The sequence below is a fragment of the Natrix helvetica genome (assembly GCF_964273705.1).
Source record: "Natrix helvetica genome assembly, chromosome: 1".
NCBI classification, from domain to species: domain Eukaryota; kingdom Metazoa; phylum Chordata; class Lepidosauria; order Squamata; family Natricidae; genus Natrix; species Natrix helvetica.
Window position 1 is genome coordinate 179,369,368 of NC_138548.1, and position 20,786 is coordinate 179,390,153.

The window sequence follows — 20,786 nt, forward strand, 5'->3', positions numbered from 1 at the left end:
TTATTACTAAGAAACCTAACACTGTTTAAACTTTAAACTTATTTCCAGATAATTTGCTTACAGAATTACAGACTTGAAGGACTTCTACGCCATGCTCTTAATTTTTGGAAGACTATATACGGTTTCTCAGCAGTATATTAATTTAATAAATGTTTTAGTTTACTAACCCTTTTGATACTCCAGCTCTGTCATTTACTATTTTTACTTCTTTTACACAGCCGTATTGGGAAAAAAATTTCCTCAGATCATTCTCATTAGTCTATTAAAATAAATAAAAGGGGGAGGGGGAAGAGAGAAAGAATAAGACTGTATCTTATAATGCTAGTAAATACAGTTAAATACAATTATCACTTAATATTGACATTCTTTTAATAATTGGCATGTTTGCTCAATCAAAACTAATTTCAATCTATCCATTTACACACTATTTTGAAAGTTACATTACTTTCCAATTATATTCTTCAGCAGTTTGTGCAATAAGTATACCTACAGTCTTTTCTAAAGTGGGCCAATTCTTCTAGACTTATCCATATTGTATATAATTTCCACTTCCATCTCATATGGTATTCTGAAATTTGTTTTTTTTAAAGGGAAATAATAAAAGGAGAAAAAAAATCAGCAGTTTCTTTGGATATGTTGGCATGCCTGATAATGAATGGTTTTCAAGACCATTTTTCAGAAAAGTTACTTTGCAAAGGCACACAAAGAAATGTTATTACAGGAAATAAAATGGGAAGGATTCGACTTTTTAAAAAAATGAATCACCTTAGAAGCGTTTTGTAAAAACAAAGTGCTGAACAGGATACAACGAATAGCAATAGCACTGAGACTTACATACTGCTTCATAGTACTTTACAGTCCTCTCTAAACAGTTTTCAGTCAGCATATTGAACCCAACAATATGGGTCCTCATTTTACCGACCTCGGAAGGATGGAAGGATAGGTAAACCTTGAGCCGGTGAGAATGGAACAGCTGGCAGTCGGCAGAATTAGCCTGCAGTACTGCATTCTAACCACTCTGCCATGATGGCTCTCTCTATAAATTGAATAATATATTTAAGAGTTAATATTTCATTATTAGAACTTTTAAGTTTTTAATGCTGGGTGCATATTTAGATATTTTACTAAGCTGTGATGGAAGGGAATATATTTTCAAATATGTATGTTTTATGTAATGTCTAAGAATATAGATATTTTTGCTTTTGCTCTTAGTCAATTGCAACACTGGCCTTTGAATAGATTGGAAGTGGCTAGTTTACACTTCTCTCAACATACATCTTCTCATTCATAATTGCTTATAGGGAAAAAATGCACACCTTTCCATAGAAAAGTGTGCATTTCCATAGAAAAGTGTCAATAGAAGGTCCTGTGGATGAAAGCAGTGAGAAGATGTTACCTGGATATGTTCAAGGATACTACTTGGATATTTTCAAACTCAAGATTAATAATTTGAAAAACTAAAAAGTGAAATACTTCTGAGTGAATTTATGGGTGAATGAAAGATTTAAAAAACAGTAAAATAAAAGGTAGAACTATCAGAGAACATGGCTAATAAGTTAGGATGATTCCCTACTCTCTATCTTCACAAAGACACTAGTAAATTTGTTCTGGAAAATCCCCAACCTACTGAAATAGAGTGGGAGACTGGAATCTACTGTAATGACAATACCATTTTATTAGACAGTAACAACAACAAAGGGATGAGAAGGGGGAGAAGTAACACTTATTTTCTGTATCTACCAGACAATAAAATGATAAGAATAAATTCTTAGATATATGTAACAATATAAAAACAATTCTATTACAATAAAAGTTGGACTGTTATTCAGTCATCCAAATTACCTTAAAATCAATTCCTCCAACAAAGATTCGATTAGGAATAACTGTTCCAAACCTTGGGGCACTGGTGGTGTTAGTTAAAGGCACCGGCGACACAGTCTTAGGAGATGGAGACAAAGAATCAGTTTGCATCTGATTTGCAGTTTGCTGTTTAAAAGAACATATTCTTGTTAAATATATTTTCAATCTAATATATTATGGATTTTCAAAAAATTAAAATGAAAAAAATAACAAACAATAGTTATAATCATTTCTAGAGAATGGAAGCATTTTAACTTTAATCCAGAAGTAATTTAATGCTACAATACCAAAAGTTTCTCTCTTGTATTATTTTTCATATACAGGTAGTCCTTCAGTTACACGCCCTTCTGTGCCTTCTTTCTTGCCGGCGAACTGCTTGAGTCAGTCTTCGGCAATGAAAAAGGAGGATCCCGGAAGGATGCGCGCCCCTTCTGGTCTCCTTTCTCATCAGCAAAGCTTCCTTGCCAAAACCTGCAGGAAGATTGCGTCCCTGTAGGCTTTGGCAGCCCAGTGCAAAAAACCTTTGCTGCTAGGAACAGAGCTTTGGAGGGATGCACCTGCTCTGAAGTTTGCAAGCATCTAGACCAGTGGTTCCCAAACTTTTTCAGTCCACCGCCCCCTTGGTGCTACAAACTGATCCTCAGTGCCCCCCACCCAGTGGTGGAACTCAATTTTTTTTACGACCGGTTCTGTGGGCGTGGCTTGATGGGTGTGGCTGGGGGAGTCATATGACTGGGGGATTTGCATGAAGGAATAAAGATAGTAACAGTAAAATTCAAAACTGTAACAATTAATTGCACATTTATTCAAAATCCAATTTAAAAACCTTTGTAGTTAGTTAATTCAACAAAATTGTTGAACATGATCCAATGATACCAGGTTTTCAAAGTCGGATAGTCATTTATCAAGAAACTTAATAACTAGTAACTTAGTAAACTCAGTAAAATTTACTGTTCAGTAAATTTTTAATGTGATGGATGGCTTGATGAAGTGATACCAGTTTCCCAATGTCTTGTTTTAAGTCACATAGCAGGAGTCTTAAATCACCATGTTCAGTAATCTGGAGTCGATTTCTTTGCTTGGAGACCACACTGAAGCCATGTTCCACCAAATATGATGTTGGAAATGCAACAAGGAGCTTTTTAACCACTCTACATAGTGCAGGATAGCGATCAGAAATTTCTTTCTGTAACTAAAACTCTTGGTGCAATTTCTTGAACTTTGGCTTCAGCTCAATGTCACCAACATTTGCTTGAATTATTTGATGAGATTATTGCATGGTACCTAGGGATTCCCAATATGGAAAGTGAGAATGGGAACATTTTAACAGATCTATATGTTCTTGGGTTATAATTTTCACTAAAAAACCATGGGGATGGAAAGGGAAATATAGACAATGGAGTCCAATCCCCCTCCTCAACAGTTTGGAAGAATAACTCTAGCAAAATGTAGCCTTTTACCTCTTTGGGGAATCATATTATTATTATCAGAAGTGTATCACAGCGGCCAGTTGTTTCGCCGGATTTGGCATTAATTACTAGTCGGGCCCCACCCAGGGGCCTAGGACGTCATAACGTATTTTCGTAATATACGTGCAGATCCAAGCAGTGCAGCCTTTTGCATTTGACTGATGGTGATTTTGTCAATTTTTAACTGTTTTAAATGTAATTCCAGTGCTTTTGGAATAGCACCCAGTGTGCCGATTACCACTGGAATTACCACTGCTGGTTTGTGCCATAATCGTTGGATTTCGATTTTTAAGTCCTGGTATTTTGTGATTTTTTCATATTCCTTCTCGGCGACCCTGCTATCACCTGGTATTGCGATGTCTATGATTGTAACCTTATTTTTCTCAACCAGTGTGATGTCTGGTGTATTATGCGCCAGTATTTTATCCGTTTGTATGCGAAAATCCCACAAGATCTTGACCATCTGACCCTCGACGACTTTTTCAGGCTTATGTTCCCACCAGTTTGTTGCTGTTTTAATGTTATAATTTTTGCACAAATTCCAGTGGATCATTTGTGCCACTGAATTGTGCCGCATTTTATAGTCAGTCTGCGCAATTTTTTTACAGCAGCTGAGTATGTGGTCAACAGTTTCATCAGCCTCTTTGCAAAGTCTACATTTGGCATCATCAGAGGATTTTTCGATTTTGGTCTTAATGGCATTTATGCGGATAGCTTGTTCTTGCGCAGCCAGGATTAGTGACTCTGTTTCTTTCTTTAATGTACCTGCTGTTAACCATAACCAAGTTTTTTCACTGTCCACTTTATCTTTTATTTTTTCCAGAAATTGGCCATGCAATGCTTTGTTCTGCCAACTCTCCATTCTTAATTTTATCACATCTTTTTTGTATTCTTGTTTCGTCTGTTGGGCCTTCAATAGATTTTTGTTCTTTACTTCGATTAATAGATGTTCTTGACTTTCTTTTAAATAATCAGCCAGTGCATGTTTTTCTTCTTCAACTATTTGCTTCACTTGTAATAATCCTCTGCCACCTGATTTCCGGGGTAGGTATAGTCTATCAATATCACCACGTGGATGTAAACTGTAGTGCATTGTCATTAGTTTCCTGGTTTTTCGGTCTAAAATGTCCAAATCAGCTTGTGTCCAGTTAACTATACCAGCTGTGTATCTTATAACTGGTATTGCCCAGGTGTTTATGGCCTTGATTGTATTTCCACCATTCAATTTAGATTTCAAAATTTTCCTAACTCTGTTGGTGTACTCTCTCCTGACAATATTTTTTACTTCTCCATGCTTGATGTTATCCAACTGCAGAATGCCTAAGTATTTGTAGGCTTCATTTTCGTTGCATTTAATTAGTTGGCCATTGGGCATTTCAATTCCCTCACACGCAGTGATTTTGCCTCTTTTTATGGATACAGTGGCACATTTTTCCATGCCAAACTTCATTGAAATATCGGCTTCAGCTCAATGTCACCAACATTTGCTTGAATTATTTGATGAGATTATTGCATGGTACCTAGGGATTCCCAATATGGAAAGTGAGAATGGGAACATTTTAACAGATCTATATGTTCTTGGGTTATAATTTTCACTAAAGAACCATGGGGATGGAAAGGGAAATATAGACAATGGAGTCCAATCCCCCTCCTCAACAGTTTGGAAGAATAACTCTAGCAAAATGTAGCCTTTTACCTCTTTGGGGAATCATATTATTATTATTATTATTATTATTATTATTATTATTATTATTATTATTATTATTATTATTATTATTATTATTATTATTATTATTATTATTATTATTATTAATTTTTCCTAATACAACTCATGCAAAGGGTCATCCACAACTACATTACATTTTCCACACTCATATTTGTGATTCCTTATAACTTCTTTAAACTAAACATTTTTAGTACAAATCAACGCATTGACGTATATATCACTAATGCAGTTTCCTATCTCTTCCATTGACATAATTAACACCTTATGTATTGAATACAGGTATATCAAGTATAGGTTAAACATGAATTGAATAACATCTAATTCAAATGTATAAGCTGTGAATTTATTATATAATCACAGGCAAACATTGCACTTATGCCTAAGTCCTCTACCCACGCACATTATAAGACAGATAAAACTATCTTAGCTGGCTGTTGTAAATATTACTCTGCTAATTCAACAAGAAATGCTACTGCATGAATTTTTAATGCAGAACACAACTAAAAGTGATTTTAGCAATTTTCTTCCCAAGTTAATTCAAAATGTATATCCAAATGTTCCTCTTATTTTTTCCCCAAGCACTAGGGATTATATTCAAAACCAGACACTTTTGCTCTGTGTGTGTGTGTGTGTGTTTGCTTGCTTGCTTCTGGTCTCCAGAGTGAAAAGGGCCGGTTGGGACCCCCAGAGGTCATCTAGTCCCACCCCAGAGCGAGCCTCCCCGCCCCACATTCCCCAGCCCCACCTCCTCTGGGAAGGCTCCGGTGGAGGGGGGGAATGCAGAGCCCCTGCAGAGAGCCCCTGCTGCTCTCCCTCACCCTTCACTCTTACTCCCTCCCTCTCTTTGCAGGCCGAGCGGCTGCAGCATTACTGGCACAGTGATCATGGATGTGCTGTCGCCCCGGGGAGGGGAGGTCTGGCCGCCAGTAAAGGGCTTCCGCCGAGGCACCCCATGCAGGCAAAATAGCGAGCGAGCGAAGGAAGATCAGGCAGGGCACCGAGGCCCCTTCGCCTCCCACTTTGTCTTGATGAGGTCGCTGCAGCTGTGGACAGACGGAGGTAGCCAGAGTTATGGGGAAGCCCAGGGGGGCGGGCGAGCAATGGAGGATCAGGCAGCTCTCTCGCTCGCTCGCCCCCCCCGGGCTTCCCAACCACTCCGGCTACCACCGTCCATCCGCAGCTGCAGCGACCTCATCAAGACAAAGTGGGAGCGAAGGGAGGCGAAATGGCCTCCCTTTGGTCACTCGCTCCCCCTGCCTGTCCGCACTATGCTAGCCCTGCTCTCACTGATTGGCTGGCTCACCAATCGTCCCGCCCACCTCTAAGAGCCCTATCTATAGAAAGCCAAGGAGAAAAAAAGTTAACTGGGTTTAGATAGGGCTCTTAGAGGCGGGCGGGGCGATTGGTGAGCCAGCCAATCAGTAGGTGGGTAGGGCTAGCATAGTGCAGATGGGCGGGGGAAGCGATTGATCGAGCAGCTTCTGGATGGGCGGGGGTGAGAGAGCAAACTTGTTCTGAATAGCTCGCTAGAGGAGGCCACCTCCAGAACTCCTTTGCCGCCCCCCTTGCCTCTTACCGCCCCCCTTCCACCCCTCTGGCATCTTTTTTTTTTTAACAAAGTTTTATTGGTTTTTAGGAAATAAAAAGGAAAAGGGTACTGGAAAAGGTTACAAATTTTGGCAGTTGCAATATGCGGCAGGTGTCCGCTCCCCCCATACTCATGGTATACATTTAAACAAAATTCAATACAAAATAAGAATATTTAGTCAGCATATAAATTCATATAGTAGTTTCAATCAATTTATATCAAGCAAATTTTCTTGTTCATTTTTGTGATCTGAGTTTCCTTGGTGTTGCCCCTTCTCCCCCCGCCAGCAGAGCTCCGGCCCCTCCCGTGTCCTGTATGTCTGTTGTAAGATCATCTGGTTTATCTAGGAGTGCTTTGTTTTTTTCCATAAAGGCCTGTGCCTCTATGGTTGTGTTAATTCTAACTCTTGTATCCTCCCAGAATATTAGCATACCTTCAGGCATCAGCCATCTGAACCACACCCCCTTCTGGTAAAGTTTCTTCGCTAATTGTGAATAATTTTTTCTTTTCTCCCTCACTTTCTTGGGGATCTGTTTCAGAATGGTTATTTCTCTATCTTGGTATTTCAAAACTTGCCCCTTTTGTGCACTCAGAATTTCATCTCCTGTAGTCTTTCTAAGAAACTTAATGTGTATTTCCCTGGGTACATTGTGTGTTCTAGCATATGCTGAATTTACTCTATAAACCAGGTCTAATTCCCACCCCATCTGCTGCTTCTCTTTCTGAATATATTCAGCCAAGATGTTTGTCATAATGTCCCTTAAATCTTCATCATCTGTCTCAACCACATTTTGAAATCTAAGAAAAAAAGACATTCTTTCACATTCTGTTTTCATCTGGTGGATCTCAAGTTCTTTGTTCCCCCTCTGCACCCCTTCTATCTCTCCCCTCATCTCAGCCATCCCCCCCCTCCAAAAGATCCAGCCTCTGTGAATTTTTACTGGTCTGGTCCTGGTTCTCTTTAAGCTCTTCTTTCATCTGCTTCAGTTGACTTTTTATCTCCTCTTGTCCCTTTAAAATTTGTTGAAACATTTGTTGAAAGTCCGTCTCAGTAGTTTTAGGCTGCATCAGGGATGTTATCGTTAATTGTGTACTGGGAATGGATGTTGCAATGTCGGGGCAGAGGAAGCAAAGCCCGGCTTCCCCGGGGGTGGTTTTTTAGGTGGCATTGTATGAGCAATAAAGAGTTCAAAGTCAATACAGAGAGAGATCAATCAGGGAGGGGAAACCGCCAAGAGAGTTCGAGAGACTAAAGGTCCGGGCAGAAGGAGATTTTGATCACAGTTTCTGGTATTAGAGTAACAAGTCCTTATTCCAGGGAATTCAAACCAATAAGAGATTTGTCTGAGTAGCACAGAGACAAAGACAGGAAGCCTGAAGTTCTGTAGGTGGAGTCAGTTTTCAGTGTTTATAAAGACAACGGAAGTGTGCCATCTTGCCCTGCCAGTTTCGGGGTTAAGAGGCATAAAAGAAAGTTTTCAAAGTTCCAAAAGTTTTCAGATCATCATTTCATTTGTAGGGTTATGATCCGAAATTAGCCCTTGCTATGAGCGTGGAGTCATTGGTTGGCTCTCTCCCTCCTCCTCCTCCAGGGCTGAGAGCAAAAACAGTTTACAGCCGCCTATCCGAGGGGGGGGGGAAATCCCCCTCCCTCCAGCCGCGCTTCTCCAAACCAAGTTGAAAGCAGTTTTAGGTATAGCTGGCAGTTTCTTTAAAAGCAAATAAAGGAATGGGGAGAAGTTTCCACCTCACCGCACCGCAACCGCGTCCTTCGGATTGCTCATTCTTCCAGCAGCCTCCTCACGAAGGCGCCGGAGCACCTCCCCATCATGCTTCCCGGTGCCTAGGGCGATGCGGGGGGCCCCCCGGCCGCCGCCGACTCAGGGGATCCCCCGCGGTGCCGCCCCTTCAGCAGGAGCCTCTACGGGGCGTCCTGTGCCCCCCAAGGAGTGAGGGGCCCACCAGGAGAGCGCGGGGCGAGCAAAGCTTGCCCGTTGCGATCAGCCACCGGAACCAGAAGTCCCCACCCCCCTGGCCTCTTACCGCCCCTCTAATCCATCTCACCGCCCCCCCCAGAGGGCAGTAGCGCCCTCTTTGGGAACCACTGATCTAGACTGTCAATTCGCAGAGAAATGAGACCTAAAGTGCAAGATCAGTAGCACAAGATCTCACTACTAATCTCACATTAGGCCTGTTCTTTGCAAATGCACTGAAAGCCTGAAGCAATGAAACAGGCAAAGAAACTGGGACAGAGAGATATTTGTAAGATAAGTGAGTCTCCACAGGCAAGTATCTGTGAATACCCAGCTGAGTTTGGGGGGGGTGTTGGCGGGGTGAATGTTACAGAGCCTCTGTGGTAGTTCGTAAGAGTGAACAATTGTCATGCTGCTGCAACATTCGTAATTTCGGGACTTGTTTGTAAAAGCTAGGGGGGGCTAATTGCGTAACTTCGAACATTTCCTAAGAGAATGCTCATAATCTGGGTATTACCTGTACCGAACTCTTAATTCTATAAAGTTCTAAAAGTTATTATTTTATAAGTGTATTAAATATTGAAGTTCTTTAAAAAATATGTATGAACATTATGCCTGTTTTATTAAATTAAATAGGATATTTGTATCCTCTCTTTTCTTAGAACAGTTCATCTGTACAATGAAACTTACATTTAACCTAGAAAGTAAAACACTAATTTAAAATAAAAAATTGAATTCCACATAATTAAATTGTACATTAAAAACATTTTTCATTTAGCTTTTAAAAAAATATCTCATGACTTAAGCTATACATTTCAAATTGTTTCGGAAGAGTTCCACTGCATAAAAATGAATTTATATGAAATCAGATATCCGACTAATAGTTAATAACATTTATAGATATATTCATTCATTAATTCATTCATATATATCTATATGTATATTTAATTTATATTATTTATGTTTATAATATTAATATTAATATTTATAATATTAGTATTAGTATTTGTGTATATTATATATATATAATGTTGTATTTGTACTGATAAATAAATAAAGGGAGACTAGTATAGATCTATTTCAAGCTATTTAGCTCTCATCAGCTAGCCATACCCTTACTGGGAATCGAACCAGGGCTGCATTGCATATTAGACCGATGTAATTGCCACTAAGCCACAGGCTCTCTTCCTTATCAGCTAGGCCAGGGTATGTATTTGTGAGGGAGTAGTGAGCTCCCCCCCCCCTATTTGGGCATACCAGGGATTGTAACACACATACATACATACGCCTTTTTAAACACGTATTTCCACTCATAAAAATATAGCAGTTAAATCCAGTTGGGTTTGTTCCTTTCCCCCCCTCTAAAGATTGTTTTCATACTTTAGTAAATTCAAGGCAAACACCAGGCCATTTTTACCTTTATTAGACTCAAATATTGTTATATTTGGTAGTAATAATAATAATAATATATTTATTTCTTAGCCGCACCCTCTCCCGAAGGACTCGGGGCGGCGTACAATGAAACATATGAAATAAATATGTGGACAAAACAAACATATAACAGAGACATATACCGAGACACACACAAGGAGGAGGTCGGCTGATAAATAAAAACAATTAAAATACAGTATTTAAAAACCCCTAGATAATTAAATATAATTAAAATACCCAGTTAAAAACCTGTCAGGAGCGATATGGTTAGATCAAAGTTGAGCCAGGCCAGCTGCTTGGAATAGGTGGGTCTTAAGCTTAATACGAAAGGAGCGGAGGTCAGAGGTATTCCTAATATCCGGAGGGAGGTCATTCCACAGGGCTGGGCCCGCCACAGAGAAGGCTCTACTCCTAGGCGCCGCCCCGCGACACTGTCTAGTGGACGGCACCTGGAGGAGGCCCTCTCTGTGCGAGCGAATTGGTCGCAGGGATGTATGGGGCAGAATACGATCCCGCAAGTAACTAGGTCCTGAGCCATGGAGCGCTTTAAAGATAGTTAACAAAGCCTTGAAACGCACCCGATAGACCACAGGAAGCCAGTGCAGCTCGCGCAGGAACGGTGTCACATGGGAGTACCTAGTACTCCCCATAATTACCCGCGCGGCTGCGTTCTAGACCAACTGTAGCCTCCGGGTGCATTTCAAGGGAAGCCCCATGTAGAGAGCGTTACAGTAGTCCAAGCGAGACGTCACCAGCGCATGAGTGACTGTGCGTAAGGCGTCCCGGTCCAGTAGGGGGCGTAATTGGCGCACCAGGCGAACCTGGTGGAACGCCCCCCTTGCCACGGCTGTCACATGGTCATCCATGGACAGCCGGGCATCCAGGAGGATGCCCAAATTACGCGCCCGCTCCACGGGGGCAAGTTGAATGCCCCCAATGGCCAATGATGGAATTAATTGGCTGAACCGGGGAGCTGGTACCCACAGCCACTCCGTCTTGGAGGGGTTGAGCTTGAGTCGGTTGTCATCCATCCAGATCCGTACGGCTTCCACACACCGGGACATCACTTCGATGGCCTCGTTGGGGTGGTTCGGGGTGGAAAAGTACAGCTGAGTATCATCAGCGTACAGATGGTATCCCACCCCGAAACCACGGATGATCTCACCCAGCGGCTTCATATATGTGTCGAACAGGAGTGGCGAGAGGACCGACCCCTGTGGCACCCCACAAGGGGGCGTAGGGTCGACCTCTCTTCTCCTGCCAACACACGCTGCGTCCGGTCAGAAAGGTAGGAGCCGAACCACTGCAAAACGGTGCCCCGGACCCCCAACCCCTCCAGCCGGCGCAGCAGGATACCATGGTCGATGGTATCAAAAGCCGCCGAGAGGTCTAATAGGACCAGGATAGAGGAACAACCTCTATCTCTGGCCTTCCAGAGATCATCCACCAACGCGACCAAGGCCGTCTCCGTGCTGTGACCGGGGCGGAAGCCGGACTGGCGCGGGTCTAGATAATCATTTTCCTCCAGATGTCGTGGAAACTGGTAGGCCACCACACTCTCTACAACCTTCGCCAGAAAGGGAAGGTTGGAGACAGGACGATAATTGGCCAGCTCCAAAGGGTCCAGGGAAGGCTTCTTGAGCAAGGGTCTCACCACCGCCTCTTTCAAGGCGGCCGGGAGAGACCCCTCGCTCAGTGAAGCATTCACTAGGCCCAGGAGCCAGTCTCGTGTAACCTCCCAGGATGCCAGTACAAGCCAGGAGGGGCACGGTTCCAATAAACATGTGGTGGGTCGCAGTCGTCCACGCAATCTGTCCAAATCCTCGATGGCAACCAAGTCAAACTCCTCCCAGATCGATTCCTCAAGACTCGCCATGGGCGTCTCCATTGGATCACTGACAGGAACCCAATCTCTCCGGATTTGAGCGATTTTATCCTGCAGGTATTTACCAAATTCCTCTGCCCTGCCCTGTAGGGGGGCCTCCCGCGGCCTCTGAAACAAGAGGGAGCGGGACACCCGAAACAGGGCGGCAGGGCGGTTCTCCGCGGATGCAATGAGTGGCACAATATTGGCGTTTGGCCGCTCTCAATGCCACAAGGTACGTCCTTAAATGGGCTCGTGCCTGTGTTCGATCAAATTTGGAGCGAGATGATCTCCAACGACTCTCTAGACGTCTCTTGCGGCATTTCATCACCCTTAGCTCCTCGGTAAACCAAGGGGCTAGGGTGGATCGTTGCCGCCGGAGAGGCCGCAAAGGCGCCACCCGGTTCAAGGCCCCGGTAGTTGCATTATTCCACGCAACCACCAGGTCCTCTACCCGGGGGCGGGTCAAGGTTACAGGAGGTGGCCCAAGCTCCGTCTGGAACCTATCAGGTTCCATCAGGCGCCTGGGGCGGAACCATCTGGAACTTTCCGGTTCCGCCTCCCCGCAGCGGGAGGTAGCACCAGGGAAGTCAAGACGAAGGAGTGAGTGATCTGACCATGACAGGGGAGTGATGGTTAAGTCTCCTCCTCCCAGATCACTCAGCCACTGGCCAGAGACAAAAACAAGGTCCAGAGTGTGTCCTCCCTCGTGTGTTGGGCCCTGAATCATTTGAGTCAGGTCCATGGCTGTCATGGAAGCCATGAACTCCCGAACCCCCTCTGATGCTTCTCCCATCGATGGCAGGTTAAAATCCCCCATCACTAAAATAATGACCTATTTTCAGCTATTATTCAATAAAGAACTAATGTGGAATGTTCTTGTATTCACTTATAGTCTCAAATGTAGTCCTTTCCTCTCACCTCCTTCTGTCTCTAAAACTGCTCTACTTTGAAAGTACATATTGATAGTACAGATTGAATCACAAAAATATCAAAAATCCATTAATAATAAAAGTTATTTATCTCAGGGTTCCTAATTGTTAATTTATTTTCCACAAAAGTACCATTGTCCTGAATATCTGATTGGTCCAGTGTAGTGTATGTAAAGCATGCACAGGAAGTATTAGCATAGCATAATGTGCTATGAGCAACAGAACAACAAGGTCATTCTTCCCGAGTCTGTTGAAAACAAAGCTGAAAAAAATAGTACAAAAGTTCAATCATATACTGTAGGCAATTCAGAAATAAGGTACAGTTATAAACATAAATAACAATAAAATTAATTTTGCAATCTAGTCTTCTTCACATAGTAATGTATTTATTGCCAAAATATATCATACTACATATTTAAATAATTTGTATTATTTGGTACTATTATTATTTGAAATTTTCCACTAAACAATTCTGATAATAGTATTTTTCTGGAATGCTTCAGAAACTATAGATATAAACTTGTAAAGATTTGAAGGTACAGATCTAGTCTGCACTGATTATTAGTGATTTTCATATTATCATTTATTATGTCCTTTTATTAGATATTCCTACCAGCAAAAGGAATTAAAAGCCAATATTTGAAATACATTAACATACTGATAGTATCAGAACCATATAATAGGAGAACTCACATTTCTTCTACTGTTGTTTAACAAAGAAATATTTACTGTACTATAGATTACAAACATGAAACAATTAAAAAAAATCCATTTTGTGGGGGTAGAAATTTTAACCGACAGTATTTTCTTACAGAGTAATTTCTTAAAATAATATAAATTTTTAAAAATCATCATGTGTAATACTATCATTATATTGAAGCCCAATAATTTAATTTCTATAGAGGTAGTCCTTGAGTTTTGACCACAATTGAGCCCAAAATTTATGTTGCTAAGTGAAACATTTTTAAAGTGAGTTCACTCCATTTTAGGACTTTTCCTGTTAAGTGCATAATTGCATTTGTTAAGATAATAAAAGTTGTTAAATGAATCAGGTTTCCCCCATTGACATTGCTCTTCAGAAGGTCGCAAAAAGGGGTCACGTGACCCCAGGACATTATAACGGTCATAAACATAAACAAGTTGCCAAGCATCCAAATTTTAATCATATGACCATGGAAGGGTACAAAAATCGTGTGAAAAATGATCATGTCACTTTTTTCAGTGCTGTTGTAACTTTGAATAGTCACTAAATGAATTGTTCTAAACATTAGCTGTATTTTCTTCCTTCAAATATTTATAGAATTGTTGTAATGAAATGAGATTTGTCATATTTAAGGGTTAATAACAGTGGAAATCAAATATGTAGATGTACAGGGATAAAATAACAACAATGGAGAGAACTCTTATCTACCTGACAAAGCTTATTTACTATTAGAATGGTTCCCAGACTTTTGATAATTTTTAATAAATCAGTTTGAATGTTTTCTCATTTACAATGCTTGCTTCTAAATTTATTTCAAAATGCTATATCTAAACTAACAAAAAATATTTTTGAAACCTTCCAACATCAATGAATACTTGTTGAAACACTATGAAATTACAATAGTATTATCAAAAAGATATTTTTAAAAGTTTTATCATTTTACAGTTTGTTATATAATTATGATGCAGTTTTACTATAAACTGTTAACATTTCATATTTCTGTTTTTTTAAAATATTTGGCATTATATATAGCACTGTGAAATTGACAAAACTATATAAACACATGGATTCAAAGTTTCCATACAATATAATTCAAGTAATACTGAATATACATATAGTATTGGTTTACATATGATTGGCTATATTTTTGGCAAATGAGTGGATTCTTCTACTTAACTATAGGTCATCAATGGTTGCTTTAATGAGGAAGCCTTACTTTTTTCTTTTTTTTAAGCAACACACCTTTGTAATATATTGTTTGGGATCAAGTCTGACATAATAAAATAGAGGTTCTCCTTACAAATTACACATTGATCATAGAGGTCTATTTGTATGTATGATCATTCCTATCACATACAGAAGAATACGTCTACTTTGCTTGCTATGAACACGACAAATTCAAATGTTTCTGAAGATAAGGTGAGAGAAGAGGGGCTATTTCACAATGTATTTTAAATGCATGGCAAACAGCTTAACAAAGCATTGAATTCAGTAGGATGATAATGACAGACATGATGAAAAGATAAATATTGCTGTGGTTCTCATTTATTTCTTACTGTGGTTTCTCATTTATTTCTTTTACAGTGGCAAACGATTGTACTAGAATGGTTCTAGTTAAGAAACTAATAGATTCTACACTACTGTTTCCGGATTCTGTTAGTCGTTTTCCAATTGATATGCTTGGTGACTGAACCATATTTCTTTTCTATCAACAAGATCAAACCAGTTTCCAGATATAACTTAATAGGATATAGGATCTTAATTAGTAGGAACAATAAAACTAGTAGGAAAAAACTGACAGAATTATGTATTAGACCTTATTATCCACTTTATGCTGTGATTATGCCAAAGAAGTTCTTTCCTATCTAGGGCATTTGCAATGTAATCTGCAAAGCAACGCTGTCTCAGACAGACAGGTTTATTACAATCAGAACTGAATTGGAATGGGTTCTACCTTAAGTGAATTGTTATAAGAAATTCAGCAGATAATTGAAGAAAAAATCAGCAATATTCATCATGACTCCATACACATTGTAGCTCTATTATTGGAGGCAATGAACTATTCAGTCCACATTTTAAGCATTAAAACCTAAAAATGCAATCAGGAATCTGATTACTTGAGGACTTATAGGGAAGAAATGGCAAACTGAAGCAGAGTTGTTAACTTCAATAGAATGAAGAGCCACCATGTAGATCAGATTTTTACAATTCTTCTTCGGTCAAGGAGGGGCTTGAAATCACCCACAAGTGCTCCATAGTACTACTCTTCATGAGGAGAATATAAGACACCAGCATCTGGAGTCCTGAAAGGGAAGGAACATTGGTCTTACCTGAGACATTCTTTCTCCGTGCGCTGCGGGAGAAGCCAAGCATGGGCTAATTTCTGCCTATTTGCTCAGAGACTGACTTAAAAAACAATTCTTGACCATGAAGACGGATCTACGCATGCCCAAGATGGTGTCCTGTCATGTTTGAGGAGAGCTTCGGGGAGTTGATTGTCCTTCTTGGGGCTTGCAGGGGTACCCTATTCCATCGTTGCTTCCAGGTCCAGTTATGAGACTTTCCTGGGACCTCGGGGATACCCTTGAGCTGCGATGTCCTGCATTATAGCCGGACTATCGTGAGTGAAATGGGGCGGTTAGCGGTGAAAGGAGAATGGAGAGTGTCAGCGGCTGCCGGCGTGGGTGTGGTCAGTAGCTGGGGCGGGATGCCCGGGGTCTCTGCAGCCGGCGTGGGTATGGTTGGTGGTGGTGGCAGGACACCCGGTCTGGGGTCTCTACAGCTGCCGCCCCCCACGTCGTGGTGTTATCCCGGTTGCTTTCCCCCCCTCCTTGCTTATGAACATGATAAATTAGATCAGCGGGGAGGGGCTGAGGCAGCTGGCATGGATACTAACGCCAGCGGAAGATGGCTTCGGGAGTTGGCGTTGGCGCAGTTGGAGTGGAGGGGGTCCTTTGTTGTGTCCCCCCGGTATTACCGCTGTTGCCTGGGCCACCGTACTGTGCCATTTGGCCCCCCCTCCTGTGATATTATGGACTGGGTCAACAGAGTGCGGGCCTGGCGATGGATGTGAGTGTGGCTGGCATGGGCGGAGCTTAGCTGTTGAAGTCGGAGTTGGAGCAACCGCCGATGCCGCCACTGTCCTCGTTGCCGCCATCACTGGCCGCTTCACCAGCTCGCAAGCTAGCATCTGCTGCGATTTTGGACAGCTGTCCGTTACCCTTACATATTGTCCCTAACACCGACTATTTTTATGATGAACATAGCTTCCTGCTACCCCCTTGAACACTGCCGGCTGTTCCCCCTGTGAACATGTCATCTCCTCGTTCCATCTCCCCATGATGTCATCCCGTTTGGTTGATGCCACACTCTCCTCTACGTTATACTGCGACAGAACTTTATTCCCTCCGGGAACTCCCCCTTTCCCGGGGATGGCCTTCTGACCTATCAACACGCTTCCTTAATGACGGATCTTGGGATCCCGAGAGGTGGCATGCGAAGAAGAGACTTCTTAAGGGTTTTTTACAGGGGCTTTTAAACCAAATTTTAAGGGGAGGAGGGGTGGGTTGATTCGGATGGCTCAGACAGGCTTTGGGGGGAGTCTGCCAGGGCACAGGCCAGAGCTAACTAATGGGCGCGGGTTGGGAGGGCTAGGAAGGGTTGGGATTCCGGGGGAGACATTAAGCCATTCCATTGGGGGGTTCACCATCTCTACTGTTTGTGGGAGAGGCAGATATGGTGGGGGCCGAGGGCCAAATGATGTTCGGAGGACGTGGGTTTGCTGTTTAAGAGCGATCGCGCGTTCCGACCCTTCTCGCCCTTCTCGCACCCCCGGGTAATCGGGATTACAGGACCCTGGTCTCCGGCTGGTGTCGCTTAACGCCAGGTCCTTGGTACATAAGACTCCCCTCATTTACGACCTCATACAAGAAGGTAAAGCGGACCTGGCGTGCATTACGGAGACCTGGTTGGGCCACGAGAGGGTGTGCCCCTTAGCGAACTATGCCCACCAGGCTTCCGGGCGTTTCACCAGCCGAGAGCCCAGGGCAGGGGCGGGGTGGTGGTTATTAGGGAAAGTCTCAGATTTCAGGAGGTCACTGTGCCTCAGATAGGCGGGTGTGAGTCCCTCTTTGTGAAGTGGGGCCTTGGAGCTCAGGTGGGCCTTTTTGTTACGTGCCTGTCTCCCTGCTACGTTTCATCGGCCCTGCCGGAGCTGCTGGATGTATTACCTGGATTGGCGGTTGATTTCCCCAGGCTCATGGTCCTGGGGGATTTCAGTCTGCCTTCCATTGGCGAGACATCCGAGTCAGCCCGGGAGTTCATGGCTTCCATGACAGCTATGGATCTAACTCAGTAAATTCAAGGCCCCACCCATAACGGGGGACACACGCTCAGCCTGATTTTTGTCTCTGGGCAGTGGATGAATTATCTAGATTTAGGGGCTATTTCTATTCAACCTTGTCATGGTCTGATCATTTCCTCATCAGGCTTGACTTCCATACCGCTACCCCTTGCCGCAGGGAGGCGGAACCGACTAGATGGTTCCGCCCCGGGCACCTGATGGACCCCGAAAGGTTCCTGATGGAGCTTGGGACTTTTCCTGAATCCCTTGCTCACAACTTGACCGAAGCCCTAGTGGAAGCCAGGGATAGGGCTGCCGCTGGGGCCTCGGATTGCATTGTGCCTTTGCAGCCTCTGACCCGGTGTCGATCCCGGATGGCTCCCTGGTTTATCGGGCTCCGGGAGATGAAACTCCGGAAAAGACGCCTAGAGAGTGGCTGGAGGGCCAGCCGGTCCGAATCTGATCGAACACTAGTAAGAATTTATATTAAATCCTACTTAGTGGCGATAGAAGCGGCAAAACGGCAATATTTTTCCACTCTTATCGCGTCCGCAGATAACCGCCCAGCCGCCCTGTTTACAGTGACCCGCTCCTTACTTAACCAAGGAACTGGGGAAGACCCCTTGCAGGGTAGGGCTGAAGAATTTGTTCAGTATCTGCAGGATAAAATCGCTCAGATCTGGACAGGCTTGGACTCTGACTGGGTAGATTCGGGAGAGCCAATGGGGGATGAATCTTGAGACAATCTGGGATGGGTTTGACCCTGTGACCCCCGAAGGCATGGACAGGATTATGGGGAGACTCAGTGCTGCCACTTGTGTGCTGGACCCGTGTCCCTCTTGGTTAGTTTCGGCTTCCCGGGAGGTGACACGAGGCTGGCTCCAGGCGATTACCAACGCTTCATTGAGAGAGGGGTTCTTTCCCACCGCCTTGAAGGAGGCGGTGGTGAGGCCCCTCCTTAAGAAGCCTTCCCTGGATCCAGCTTCTTTAGCCAACTACCCTCCGGTCTCCAACCTTCGCTTTGTAGCAAAGGTTGTCGAGAGTGTGGTAGCACGTCAGCTTCCGCAGTACCTGGATGAAGCTGTCTACCTGGATCCGTTTCAGTCGGGTTTCAGGCCCGGGTACAGCACGGAGACGGCATTGGTCGCGTTGGTCGATGATTTCTGGCGGGCCCGGGACTGGGGCTGTTCCTCTGTCCTGGTCCTATTAGACCTCTCGGCGGCTTTCGATACCATTGACCATGGTATCCTACTGCGACGACTCGGGGGGTTGGGAGTGGGGGGCACCATTTTACGGTGGTTCTCCTCCTACCTGCCGGATCGGTCGCAGTTTGTGTTGACTGGAGGGCAGAGATCGACCCCCAGGCGCGTCACTTGTGGAGTGCCCCAGGGGTCGGTTCTCTCACCCCTCCTGTTCAACATATACATGAAACCGCTGGGCGAAATCATCCATGGTTTTGGGGTACGGTATCATCAATATGCTGATGATACCCAACTTTTCATCTCTACCCCAAACCACCCAAACGATGCCCTCGACGTGATGTCCCGATGCCTGGAGGCTGTGCGGATCTGGATAGGGAGGAACAGGCTCAAGCTCAATCCCTCCAAGACTGAGTGGCTGTGGTTTCCGTCATCCCGATTTGTACATCTTGTTCCATCTTTGACGATAGGGGGAGAAATTTTAGCCCCCTCAGAGAAGGCTCGCAATCTGGGAGTCCTCCTGGATACGCGGCTTAGTTTAGAAGAACACCTGACGGCCGTGACCAGGGGGGGCTTTTATCAGGTTCCTGGATCGGGATGCTCTGTGCACAGTCACTCATGACCTCGTCCTTTCTCGCCTGGACTACTGCAACGCTCTCTACATGGGGCTGCCCTTGAAGAGCACCCGGAGGCTTCAGCTGGTCCAGAATGCGGTCGCGCAAGTTGTCATGGGGGTACCTAGGTGCTCCCATGTTATACCCCTTTTAGGCGGCCTGCACTGGTTGCCGGTTGTTTTCCGGGTGCGATTCAAGGTATTAATTATGACCTTTAAAGCGCTCCATGGCTTAGGCCCAGGGTACCTGCGAGACCACCTACTGCCACCAGTAGCCTCCCACCGTCCAGTACGATCCCACAGAGTTGGCCTCCTCAGGGTGCCGTCGGCCAGACAGTGTCGGCCGGTGACCTCCAGGGGAGAGCCTTCTCTGTGGAAGCGCGTTCCCTCTGGAATGAGCTGCCCCCGGAGCTTCGCATAATCCCTGGCCTCCGGTCCTTCCGATGCGCCCTGAAAAGTTTGCTTTTCCAGCAAGCCGGCCTGGCCTGTTAATTTTAACTCATTTTTAAATGTATTGTCTTATAAGTTCGGTTTGGTTTTTTTGGATATGTATTTAATTTCTTTTTAACTTTTGTGATGTGCATTTTTTAATGTTGTACGCCGCCCAGGGTCCTTTGGGAGAAGGGCGGCATATAAATCCAATTTTAAAAAAAAAGCCTCCTCTGGTCAACTGAGCTCAGTTTTTTCAACAATGGTGCAGCCGTTCAGTAAAGATGGAATCGTTGAAGGTAAAAGTCCTCTCCTGACCCTGGACCAGATGGATCACAAGGGCAGGTTTGGATTCTCCTGCAGTACGCAGAGAAAGAACGTCTCAGGTAAGACCGAAGTTCCTTCGTCTGTGTGCAAGCATGGGATATACCCAAGCTTAATGTTTCAAGGGTAGCAAATAGACAGGTCCAGGGTCCTGAAAGCCAAATGAACCCTCTGTAGCACTCACCACCCGAAAGATGCCTTAGCCGAGGCGAACATGTCCAGTTTGTAATTTTTCATGAAGGGCGATGGGTAAGACCATGTCGCCGCTCTGCAAATCTCTTTGATTGAAGCTTGCGTAGCCCATGAGGCCATTGTGGCAGCACTCCAGGTTGA

At 43.8% G+C, this 20,786-nt stretch overlaps 1 protein-coding gene across 3 annotated transcripts in view; it reads right to left on the bottom strand.

Annotated features, from left to right (window-relative positions):
- The window catches only part of BOLL (boule homolog, RNA binding protein), a 68,693-nt gene that overhangs the window by 34,865 nt on the left and 13,042 nt on the right, over positions 1–20,786 (bottom strand). For 2 of the 3 annotated variants that reach the window (XM_081934352.1, XM_081934353.1), the window contains exons 2-3: positions 1,843–1,986; positions 168–259 (exon numbers count right to left, since the gene is read on the bottom strand). In XM_081934352.1, the coding sequence (XP_081790478.1) occupies positions 168–259; positions 1,843–1,986 (236 nt within the window). The remainder of the gene's footprint in view (positions 1–167; positions 260–1,842; positions 1,987–20,786) is intronic. The other variant, XM_081934354.1, reaches the window with a different exon arrangement.